Source organism: Gekko japonicus, unplaced genomic scaffold (genome assembly GCF_001447785.1).
Source record: "Gekko japonicus isolate JY-2015 unplaced genomic scaffold, Gekko_japonicus_V1.1 scaffold635, whole genome shotgun sequence".
In the NCBI taxonomy this organism is placed as follows: domain Eukaryota; kingdom Metazoa; phylum Chordata; class Lepidosauria; order Squamata; family Gekkonidae; genus Gekko; species Gekko japonicus.
This window is the reverse complement of record NW_015161422.1, coordinates 516670-529299: the sequence shown is the minus strand read 5'-3', so window position 1 is coordinate 529299 and position 12630 is coordinate 516670. Positions and strand designations below refer to the sequence as shown.

Genomic DNA, 12630 nt, shown 5'->3' with positions numbered 1-12630 from the left:
ATCAGGGACGGGTGCACGCCGCTTCCCAGATGTTGCGGTGTAATCACGCCCGCTTGCTGCACCCCTGATCCGTCCCTCTCGTGGATCAAAGCCTCCGGTGTGACCGGGGCCATAGTCAGTTACATCTTTTTATACAATCAAGCTAAAATATATGATAGTTTGAAGGATGGCTGAACCAGAAAGTTTACCAGGTAAAGGTTATTCCCTTCAAGGTCCTTAGAGGTAGGCCTGGTTGCTATTAATTAAGATAGACTGAGAAACAGAAGCTACTGTTACTAACTGATCAGGTTACTTCCTCCAGTTAGTAAATGAAAACTTATATCATCACATCTGAACACCAACAGATGGAGTACAGGTAAAGCGATGTAATGAAGGTAAAAACAATAGATCTTAGGTTACACTTCATAGTAGAAAAGGGTTTTCTTAACTAGCAACAGAAAGCAATAAAAGCGTACGCAAGCTGGTGCACCAATTTGGCAGTGCAACTGAATTCTCTAATGGAGAAGTCCTAGGAATCTTATTTTCCTATGTTAGGAGGTAAGTGACATCCTTTGCAGGCCTATTATGATCATGGGTTGTGTGAAGCCATACACACCTATACTTCTGCTTCACATGTTACTTCCTCTATGCAAAAAGCAGCCAAATATGAGCCTGATAAAGTTTGGGTGTGGGAAATGTGGGGCTTTAGTTGTGTATGTGAACTGCTCTTTTGGAGCTTCACACCATAAGTTGCTTCCACACAGAGCTGGCTTGGCTGCATTTGTCAAATAGGTCTTTTTCCAGCGTCCACACAGCATCATGGTGAATTTGTTTTACTGCTGTTGTTGTTTTCTGTAAAACCTTTATTTCACCATAATACTTGTGGAAAGATCATAGCAAGACTGGGGCAGGTGCTGCATGGACAGGAAAATCCAGATCTTTCCCAGTCCTGTCCACTTCAGCCCCATTTTCCCTGCCCCAATCTCCTGCAGTGGCTAGCTCCCCCACCCCCAACTCCACTACCAGAAGGTGCTTTTGATTTTTGTAACCGGCATTTGAGTCAGAGAATACTCAAAGAAAGTGTGCTGGGAAATGCTGGAACAAAAGCCTCTCAACATAAAGATGTAAGTCACTGTGAAAAGCTTAAGAAATTCTCATTACCCTGGAACATAAGAACTAAAGTCTGTGCATATACTGGTTTTACCTTAGAAATTTCAACCCCTGATTTCACCTGACCTTTCCCCTCTATGCTAAATAAAATATTTTGCTATTTTTGAATTTCAAAACACCTCAAGTGCCATTCAGTGTTCCCTCTAAGCTGAGTTAGCGTGAGCTAGCTCACAGTTTTTTAGCCTCCGGCTCACAGACTTTTGTCTTAGCTCAGGAAGGATGGGGCTCCAGAGCAAACTAATTTATGCCGTAGCCAAATCGCTGGCTCACAACTTTAATGCCAGTCGCTCACAAAGTAGAATTTTTGCTCACAAGACTCCACAGCTTAGAGGGAACATTGGACTGCCATTGAAATCATTTAAGTTAAAGCAGGTTCCTGATCCTTCCCTCAGGTTCCTGGGCTGAGCCAACAGCCAAAATATCATATGGTGACAGGGTGGGACAGCCAGAGTTCTTCAGCAAGGAAGAAAACACATTACTATGGCAGCTCAGTCAGTAAAGGGAAAGAAAAACAGACGGGAAACCTTACCTCTGAGGGAGGGGATGGGGGTGTCATAGCATCCCACTGACAGGTACTGGTGCTTACATGCAACTGGGCCCCAGCAAATTTCAAATAGTTAAACAAGCTTTGGGGTCTTTGAATTCTTCAGAAGCAGGATGGAGTAAGTATATCTTGGCTTAATCGTGCACTGCTGTATAACCACCATCCTGCTTATAAAATTAATAACAGGGATAGGCACAAACCAGAAAAATGTGGTTTCTGTCAGTTTGTGGCTGTACCATGAACTGAACCACGAGGTTTCTTCGCGAACTGAACAGATTCGTGGCCCTGCAGCCCTTTCAACAGGGTTTGCAAAAAGCCCAAAAAACAGCTGAGCGATGGGGAGCAGCCTGCTCCTCGCTGCGCAGCTGTTTCAGGCTGTCTTGTGCAGGCCCTTTCAACTTTAAAGGACTGCACAAGACAGCCTGAAAAACCATTAAGCAGCTGTTTTTCAGGCTTTCTCCTGCTCCCTGACACTCAGCTGTTTTGGGGCTGCTTTTAAAAGGACTGCAGAAGACATCCCAAAACAGCTGAGCGGCAGGGAGTCCCTTTAAATCCCTGCTTTCTGCTGTCCACGAACCACCATGAAGGAAGATCTTGTCCAAATATACAACATGACCTCTGTCTACACAAGGGCCTTTGAGCACACATTTGCCATGTTAGAAATGTGACTTATCATGGAGAAACCAGCCGAAAAATAAAAACCTGTCTTTCCCATAGTGCCTATTGCGCCTGATTTGTCCAAATACACAACATGACCTCCGTCTACATGAGGACCTTTGAGCATACTTTTACCATGTCAGAAATGTGACTTATCATGGAGAAACCAGCAGAAAAACAAAAACCTGTCTTTCTCATGGTGCCCATGGTGTCTGAAGAAAAATATGTTTCAAGAGGTTGTTGTGCCCTCTGAGTTCAGTAGTACAGTTCCTGAAAATGTGAATTTGTATCATACATGATGCCTGCCCAAATTTGATACCACTTATTTATTCATGTTATTTATGGTCCACCTTTCTCACAAGGACTCAAGGCAGATTACACATAGTGAGTCAGTACAATCCACAAAATGGGATATTCAATAACCAATGCATTAGGGTTGTAGAAGTCTGGAACCACCAGAAATAACTGAAGCATAGTGTAAGTATTAACATGATACTTACAGAGCAAAGTTTGAGTCCAGTGGCATCTTTAAGACCAACAGAGTTTAATTCTGGGTCTTAAAGCTTAATACTTGGTCTTAAAGGTGCCACTGGACTCCAACTTTGTTTTGTTACTTCAGACCAATACGGCTATCCACCTGAATCTAGCTTCATGATACTTCCAGTAAACTATATATAGCCATACAGACCACAGTCTCTAATTATTTATCCAAGGAAGTTTGTGAGCCACATCGTACAGTGTAACCTTATTACCTGCACAAAAAGCCCTCTTGAATAATTCATTTTTGCATAGTTTGCAGAAAGCCAGTCATCATGTTTGAAATCTACTACATAAGAAACTGTCAAGGGGAACCAGGAAAGATGAGAACTATTGCAAGTATCTTTCATTGTAAGGGTCATCTCACATTACTGTCTTGCCTGCTACTCAATCAATCTCTCTGTACACTGTCCCTCCCAAAAGGGCATATTTGAGAAGTAAAAGAGTGGCTTGTATCCAGCAACATAGTTCTGAAGAGTGGACGGCAGAAGTCTTCAGAAGAGGGGACAGCCTATTGCCCTCCTCTATTTCCCCCCTTCTGCTGTTCCTAGGGGCTGGAAAACCCAAGCAAAAATTAGTGAAGGCTCAGTGGGCTGCAGCAGAAAGGAGAAAGCATGTTGATTGTTGGATTCATGCCATGTCTTATTTGAGCAGAAGTGCACCACCGGTACCTAAAAATTAGTCTCAGAGCCTGGGCTGATAAGGGGTCAGGAAGCATTTCCTTCCCATGTGTACAGGAAATGAAGCCGTCACCCCTTAGTACCTAATTATAACCAGCAGACACTCGATGAAGGGAGGGGTCCCAAGTCAATGACTAGAGCCCCGTCAGTTCTCAGTGAAGCACTGCCTGGAAAAAGGGTGAGGGTAAAGTGAGCATAGAGGATCCCAGCAAGAACAGTATTTGTCTTCCCACTGGCATAGTAAGATCTCCATCTCTCCCTCCTTTCACTTTAGCTTCCAGAAAATCTGGGTGGTTCCGGAGTTTTGCTAAATGTTTTGCACCTTTGATTTTGAGGAAAGTTGAATTTTTTTCACCATTACCTTTTCTCACACATGGCTTGGCTCACTTGCTAATGCAATCCAAAAAATGCCCTCCATGCTCCTCTCTGTAGTGCATCTGCCACCTACTTGTGACACACACTGTGATCTAAGCTCAATTGGACAGTCATCAAGAGATAGGTCTTGGTGGGTGTCTTGTCTTCTAGTCCGAACTGTTACGATCCTATAATTTTGTTCCCTACATGATCCTACAATTTTGTTTACAGCACTGGTGCCAGCATAGTATTAAATATGCTTTCAAAGAATAAGTCCACAGTGATTTATTTTCAGCTGTGTAGTATATTATTATGATGTTACCAAAGCAGTTGCCAAATCCATCTTTAACCCTAATCAAATCATTGGCAGTAATGAAAATGTAGTATTTTCCACGGAGTTAGGAAATGAATTTTCAGCATGTCAGATCACAGCCTGCACAAAACTGGGTACAATCCAAAGAAAGAATCTGTTAGGGTGTAACCGCAGCCTCTGTAGCAGTGTTCCAGGTGGAGCCAATTTATACTGTAGTCTTGCTGTAAAAGTGGAACACAAGCATTCGGAAAGGCTGCAAATTTATGTTAGAGAGATATCTTGAGCAAAGAAACATGACATATGCAAATAGTGATCCTATTAAGAGGTGAAACTAGCTTAAGCAAAACTAGCCCAACATGTAAACTATGACATCTGCTCAGCCAGACACCTCTCCTACTCACTGCAGTATCAGACCCTGAATATTTCCATTGTGCCTTTGATCCCACAGCACCAGTTCTTCAGACATTGTATGAACTTTATCCCCTGACAAACCAAGCACAGAGGGCACAAACACTTCTGGAACTCACTCTAAACTGAAGCAACTTCAGCCACTGACCTTGAAGAATTTATCAATCTTACTGAGGTTGATTCTCTTCTTGGCATCTAGTTTATAAATATTACTGACATTTCCATCCATCAGATATAGACCAAAACCCATCACCTAAAAAAAACAAAACCATTAAATTGTCACCGATGTTATGATTCTAAAAGGAGTACCAAATGGAATGTAAAGCTAACATTTCTACCATTGATTTATGATGATATCGTTTTCTTTGTTCCTCTGAATATGGTATTCAAGCTGGATATCCAAGATGCTGGTTAGGATGGACATGGACCCATGGCACAAGAAAACATTTTCTTAGGGAATCTCAGATTAAATGTTTAGCTCCCACATACAAAATGTAACAGATTACATGTAAGGTCAGGCTATTCCCTAGCCAATTTAGACCTATTTCTTAAGGCCAAATTGGCTGGAGAATATAGAATTGTTCATTTTTCTGTTTCTTTATAGAAAAGTCCGGTACCATCCAGAGGAAAGAAGGAAAGGTATAAGAAAAAAAACAGAGGAAAAGAACCACAAATATATTGATTTTGAAGAAAGGAACCACAATGAAAAGGGGAAAGTGCGAGAACACATCTCTAAGGATAGGGAACTTACCTTTAAGAGCATGTGCTTCTCACTGGGTGTCAAGTACATCTTATTTTCATAGTAATCCACACAGATGTTGACGATATCAGCCAACAGTTCTTCATAACCAGGGATAACTTCTAGCTGTTGATGCAGGCACTTCAAACACACAAAAAACAGACAAACACGAGTACTGAGTACTCAAATACAAGTAAATGAGTATTGCTTAAAGTCTTTCAAGACAACACATACAAAGTTAATTCACTTGTTGCATACAACATAAATATCTCCCTTCAGAGTGGCAGACTTGATGCATAAATATTACTTCTTCACTTCAAAATGTAATGTTTTGTTGCTTGGGAAATGAATTTTGTTTGCCCATTTCTATTGTACTAATGGGAACATGCCACAAATATCTGCTTCATTGCACCAGGTGATTCATAAACAGCCATGCTCAGTAGCACCTGGTGTTCTCCAAAAGTAATGGTGCACTCTGCTCCATCCTCAACCCCCCTCTCTGCAACTACTCTCACATATCCCAAACAACTCACCCAAGCCCATCCAAACACTATTTCCACCTTAACCCCACCCAGTTAGGTTTCCAAACAGAATTTCTTTTCCCATAGACAATTGGAAGGAACCTTTTAGCAAATGCACAGAAAGAAGAGAGGTTCTTCCTTCCTTTCTTTCCTTCCTTCTTTTCATTTCTTTTCTTTTCTTTCTAACTACAGGCAAGGATTTAATGAATCCCTGACTTGTGATAAGAGCCTTCACTGTGATGGGAGTCAGATAAATGAGCTTATATATCTGTATATCTGTAAACTTGGATCATGGCTATATTGTGCTAAAACATCTAATTATGAGCAAAATAATTATGTCCTAGAAAGCAGACATTATTAATTGTATTTCAGTGCAAAGTAAACAGTAAAGAAAGGAGGGAAAATTCCTACCTGTGTAATTCTATTGTGATTTGCTAGAAACATGGAGAGGTTCTGTGATTCTTGAATAGACTGGGGATCAGCCATTTTCCTCAAAAACTGGGCTGCTCTGAAAGTCAACAGAAGTATTATCTGGTCAAGAGAATCACTTTGTTCATATAGGGTTAGATAATATAGTCCAATAAAAGGAGCCTGTACCATAAAGTTAGTATCTCTCTATATAATAATTCTCTGTTGGTGGTGGCACACTGCTGAACATTCCACACGGTGCCCACGGCCTTTGGCTCCATGATCTGTCACTCAGAAGCTGTCCCTATCAACTGGCTGCATTGCCTGAGTCTCGCCGCCAACATTCTAAACAGTTTGCTGTTCCTCTCCCCCCATAGCCAGTCAGAACACAGAGGTTATTTGCATTTGTGGCGGATTGGCCTTTGCCTTGGAGCACAGAGGTCGTTTGCATATGTGGCCTCATTGGCCTTTGCCTCTAACATTCTAAACAGTTTGCTGTTGCTGTTCTGAGGTAAAATGTGTTCTGAGGTACCCTTAGTGCCTGTTGGGAGAAACCATTGTTGCCAATCTCCAGGTGAGGGCTGAAGATCACTCAGAATTACAACTGGTTTCCAGATGGCAGAGATCAGTTCCCCTGGAGAAAATGGTGGACTCTGTGTCCTTATATCCTGCTGAGATGGCCCCTGTATGACAGCCAATGTGATGTCGCAGTCAGGGCTTCAGAGGATGGTAGAGGCTGCGGGTGAGGGGGTGGAGGAAAGCTGAAGAGTGAGTGGGAAATAAAGGTAGGTTGATGATTGGCTGGGAAGGAGATAGGGTTGCTAACTCCAGGTGGGAAATTCCTGGAGATTTGAAGAATGGAGCTTGGAGAGGGTGAGGTTTCAGGAGGGATGGGACCTCAGACAGGTACAATGCCATAGACTCCACCCTCCAAACCAGCCATTCCCTCATGGGGAACCCTTGTTGCCAATCTCCAGGTGGGGGCTGGAGATCACTCAGAATTACAACTGCTTTCCAGGAGAGAGGGGGGAGGAGATGGAAAGCTGGTCAGAGGGGCAGAAAAAGGTAGGTTGATGGTTGGCCGGGAAGGAGATAGAGTTGCCAACTCCAGGTTGGAAAATTCCTGGAGATTTGAGGGGTGCAGCCTGGAGAGGGTGGGGTTTGAGGAGGGGTGGGATCTCAGACAGGTACAATGCCATAGACTCCACCCTCCAAACCAGCCATTCCCTCATGGGGAACCATTGTTGCCAATCTCCAGGTGGGGTCTGGAGATCACTCCAAATTACAACTGTTCTTCAGGTAGCAGAGATCAGTTCCTCTGGAGAAAATGGTGGACTTGGTGTCATACCCTGCTGAGGTTGCCACAGCAAATTGACACTGAGTGCCCAAGCCCGGGGCACTCTCCCAGAGCCTCTTTCTAGAGCTCGTTGTATTTATTTCCACAACGGGCTTTATTCCTAGTCAGTTTATAATCTCTGCTTCACTTTAAATAGGCTTCTATAGAATAGTAATTCAGAAAGATCTGTTCCATGACTATTATAAGGGACTATAAAAAGCACACAGACCAGTATTCAAAGCACCCTGACAATGGCAGGACTAAGGATTCATTGCAAGTAGATAAACAGGTACCACTTCGGTGGGAAGGTAACAGCGTTCTGTGCTCCTTGGTGTTTAGTCATGCCAGCCACATGACCACGGAAACGTCTTTGGACAGCGCTGGCTCTTCGCCTTTGAAATGGAGATGAGCACTGCAACCTTAGAGTCGGATTCGACTGGCTTTCGAGCAAGGGAACCTTTACCTTTACTTTAAGGATTCACTGGCATTTATCCATCTCACCTTTTGTAAGCAGAGTGGTCATTTTTGACACTGCATTTCATGTTCTTCAGTTCATCCAGGACAGCAAACATGTTGATAAACTTCCCCAGAGTTAGCAGGTATGCTTCTGAAACAAAGTCTTTCCTTCTCTCTGCATGGCACAAGCGCTTCACCTCACTACAGAATCGTTCGATGGCCTTTCGCTGAAAGACAGCAACTGGCAGTTAGCAAAGGATTCACCAGGCAGTTGCTGAAAATTGTTGGGTTCTGACTAGGCTCTCATAGCTGTACCAGCCTCTCTGTTCCTTTCTCTGGTTCTTGTTCGGGCAGAGATAGAAAAATTCACCTGCATCAGTCTGAGTATTTATTGACTTAAAAGAAAGGGGGGGAAGGGACTGTGGTTCAGTGGCAGAGCATCTGCTAGGCATGCGGAAGGTCTCAAGTTCAGTCCCTGGCATCTCCAACTAAAAGGACCAAGCAGTGGGTGATGTCTGACTAGACAGTACTGCTGTTGATGGACCAGTGGTCTGATTCAGTATAAGGCCAGTTCATGTGTTGACTAACATTTGTTCTTTCTGCCACCTCTATTGAGATTAACTAAGAATTTAGACACAACTTGGTTGGTTGAGGTAAAGAGGATTAACACTGAAGCTAGACTGAACGGTGGAAGATTCAAAACTGGATCTCCTACATTTTTAAACCACCAATAGCAACTGAGAGGAGCAGGATTTGGGTAGGCGTTACTGAACAGGGAGATGGGATTTAACCCATGCCATTTTCCTGATAAAAATTGCCTCTTCCCCATCCCACAGGGCACGATGGACAGATACAGGTAATGTCTTGTGTAGCCTTAATGCACATTATTAAAGGCATTTTCGGCCTAACACTGAAGTATAAAGTTTGCTCACCATGGTGGGCAACCAGGATTATGCTGAGACATAGGGAATAGGGAGTTCAATATTTACCTGAAAATACATGAATTTCATTAGCTTTGTGACCTCTGGTTCCAAGACTTCCACAGTCTTCTCATAAATCTCAACCCTATTTGGCTGTTCATTACACTTTACCTGAAAGACAACATCATATTTCTATTATTAGTCCTTATGGGCATGTATTCTGCTTTTTTGCTTCAGCATTGACAAAATAAAGATAAAAGCCAGAGAATATTATGACTACTTTCAACCAGGCCTGAATCCATCCAATATATATCGCTGTTATGTTTTTGCTTGTTTTTTTCTTTCAAATTTGAATACAAAAACATTTTATCCTGTTTCCTCTTTATTTTTATTAATGCTTTGTTTTCAATTTTTTTGTAACTGCAGTTTTTAAAAAACTAGCAATGCTTGTCTTTAAAGTTCAGAGCATATTTCTATTTTAAAAGAACTGAATTAAATTATTCTTTGTTGTCGAAGGCTTTCACAGCTGGAGTTCATTAGTAGTTGTAGATTAGACTTGGTAATTTATTTATTTTTCTTTAAAGGAAAGGGATTAGGAAACAAATAATAGTTGTAGATTTTCCAGGCTGTATGGCCGTGGTCTTGGCATTGTAGGACCTGACGTTTCGCCAGCAACTGTGACTGGGAAACTCAGAGGTATAACACAGAAAGATGGAGTACACTCTGTGTCGAGGTGAGAAGAAAAATGGTAGGCAGGTAATTTATATCTACTCAGAAAGGTGGGGTAGGGCTGAGTCATTATCTTGTAGGAGTTCCCCAGGCTGTGACATGCTAATAGAGGAGCTTTCCTGAGGAGGTTTTTTTGCATATGGATTGGCTGTTGAAATTCTAATCTTATCTGCAGTGCTATTGTAAGATGTAGATCATTTTGTGTTTTTCAGGACAGGAAACCATGCCCTATTTATTTTTAAGCTCTCTTCTTTCCTGTTGAAATAAACACAGTTTCAACAGGAAAGTTTCTGTTTCAACAGGAAAGAAGAGTGAAAAGTACGCAGACGGACGAGTGATTTCAGCTTAACGTACTTTATTTAGAGCAGAACAAGACAACCTTAGCCGGCTCACAGGCCAGCTTATATCCCTGTGAACCATGAACCACCACCCAGAACACCCCCCCCCCACTTCCCAATAGGTTATTTACAGGGGCTGAGAGTTCCATAGGCTCTCGGCCGGGAGCCTAGTCCCTCGGATAGGCACGGGCTAGGATCCGCATAGTCCATTGTTCCTCTGAGCGAAGCTCGATGTTTGCGCTTGACCGCATGGAGGAAAGCTGGCCATGCGGTCAGAACTGGATACATTACAAAGAGAATTTAAAAATAAATAGGGCATGGTTTCCTGTCCTGAAAAACACAAAATGATCTACATCTTACAATAGCACTACAGAGAAGATTAGAATTTCAACAGCCAATCCATATGCAAAAGAACCTCCTCAGGAAAACTCCTCCATTAGCATGTCACAGCCTGAGGAACTCCTACAAGATAATGACTCAGCCCTACCCCACCTTCCTAAGTAGATATAAATTGCCTGCCTACCATTTTTCTTCTCACCTTGACACAGAGTCTACTCCATATTTCTGTGTTATACCTCGAGTATGCCAGTCACAGCTGCTGGTGAAATGTCAGGTCCTACAATGCCAAGACCACGGCCATAAAGCCCGGAAAATCTACAACAACTATTATTTGTTTCCTAATCTCTTTCCTTTAAAGAAAAAAAATGAATTACAAAGTCTAATACAGATAACATATTAGAGAACTGTACATTTTACACTACTTTGTATAAACAGGTTGATGAATGGATGGGTTTTGGATTGTGGTATACAGATGCTATGACTCTATGGAGAGGGAAGGCAACATGGTATAGATCTCAGAAGCTAAGCAGGATTGGTCCGTGGATCAGAAACCACCAAGGAAAACTCTACAGAGGAAGGCAATGGCAAACCACCTCTGCTTCTCACTTGCCTTGAAAGTCCCTTGCTGGGGTTGTCATAAGTTCGTTGTGACTTGACAACACTTAAAGTATGTAAAGCCTCTAAGAGGATGTAAAGCCTCTAAGAGGATTCCAACAAGACATGCCATTTAGACAGAAAAACAAACCCAAACATGCCATAACCTCAATAACTTGAGCACAAGAAAAAGTTAATCTCCTGAGAATCATTCTCTTCACCAGTATACACCATCAGACTTGTACTTAGTTTCTGTTAAAATTTGCCTGAAGCATGCTTCAGTGATCAAAGGAAGAAACTAGAACACATGAAAAATCCCTGGGAAATAACTAAATAATCTCTTGGGAGGTCAAAAGCCAAGGAGGCGGAGAGACATAACTATCCCTCAAGGCCAAACTAGATGCTTCTTTTTTAAATGAATTGGATCAAGGTTACGCCAACCTGACTCTCATTCCCCTCAGTCAGAGAACAGCTGCTGGGTTTCGAAGCACTGCAGACTTGATTCAGACCAGGACTGTGGAATAAGAGCAAAAGACCCAACCTGAAATGGTCCAGGCAGCAGCTTATTTGCCAACTAGTTAGCAAAAACAAAAATCAAGTTTGGTCCCAAGGGAATCTACATCTCTATCTAGATCAGTATTGCCTGTTGGATTTTAGCTTCCAGAGCCTCAAAGAGAAATCATTGAGGTCACAGCCTTATTGCATTCACTCTGGGAAATATACTTAGGACAATGATCCAAAACACATACATAATGAACAACAATCAGGATTTGAAACCAGCGACTAACAGTGCAATCCTATGCAGAGTACTCCATGACTGAAATCATATAGGATTTCATTCTAAGTGAGGCAAAACCCATGCAGAAAATAGTTTAGCTATCTTTAAAATTTATTCTGGCAGATTTGTTTGCAGTTAAGGGGACTATGGCAAAGTTCATGGGAGAAGGAAAATTTAAGGGCAAACCATAAAATACATAGCAGGTATCAATAAGTCTACAGTGAGGGAATTAGGAATATTATGATGGATCAATACTATGCTGCATCAACAGAAACACAGTGAAAGAGAATTCAGGGAACATCTGGTGTAAAGTAACTATACAGTGGAAGCCAGGAAACCTTGATTCAAACCTCAGTCCAGCCATGAATTCACTCGGTGTTTTAAGTCCTCCACCAGTAACATTACTGGCCTTCCTTCCAGGAATCATTTAAGGATTCCTCCCACCAAGTTTGTAAAGAGCTGTAAGTGCTTAGGAAAAGTGATACACACTATTATTGTTTCACTAATAGACAGGGCTCTTTTTATAGAAAAACCCCAGCAGGAACTCATTAGAATTATAGGCCACACCCAACACCAGAAACACATTAGCATATTAGGCCACACCCCTGACAGTGCAGATCTGCCCTCACAGAGGAGGGAGAGCTTGTACCTGAATAAACCTTGATCTTAGTGCCACTGGACTCTTTTGGATTGCTAGCTATGGGGGGGGGGAACACGCAGATCTGCGAAGAAAGAAGGAGAGAAGGAAAGAAAGAGAGAAGGAAAAAAGGAGGGAAAGAAGGAGAGAAGGAAAGAAGGAGGGAAAGAAAGAAAGGGAGAAGGAAAAAAAG

General features: G+C 42.3%; 1 protein-coding gene across 1 annotated transcript in view; it reads right to left on the bottom strand.

Moving 5' to 3' along the window:
• Nucleotides 1-12630, bottom strand: part of LOC107124835 (cytoplasmic FMR1-interacting protein 2) — a 119186-nt gene that overhangs the window by 75916 nt on the left and 30640 nt on the right. The window contains exons 5-9 of the mRNA XM_015428342.1: nt 9092-9193; nt 8148-8329; nt 6314-6410; nt 5394-5522; nt 4791-4895 (exon numbers count right to left, since the gene is read on the bottom strand). Coding sequence (XP_015283828.1) covers nt 4791-4895; nt 5394-5522; nt 6314-6410; nt 8148-8329; nt 9092-9193 — 615 coding nt within the window. The remainder of the gene's footprint in view (nt 1-4790; nt 4896-5393; nt 5523-6313; nt 6411-8147; nt 8330-9091; nt 9194-12630) is intronic.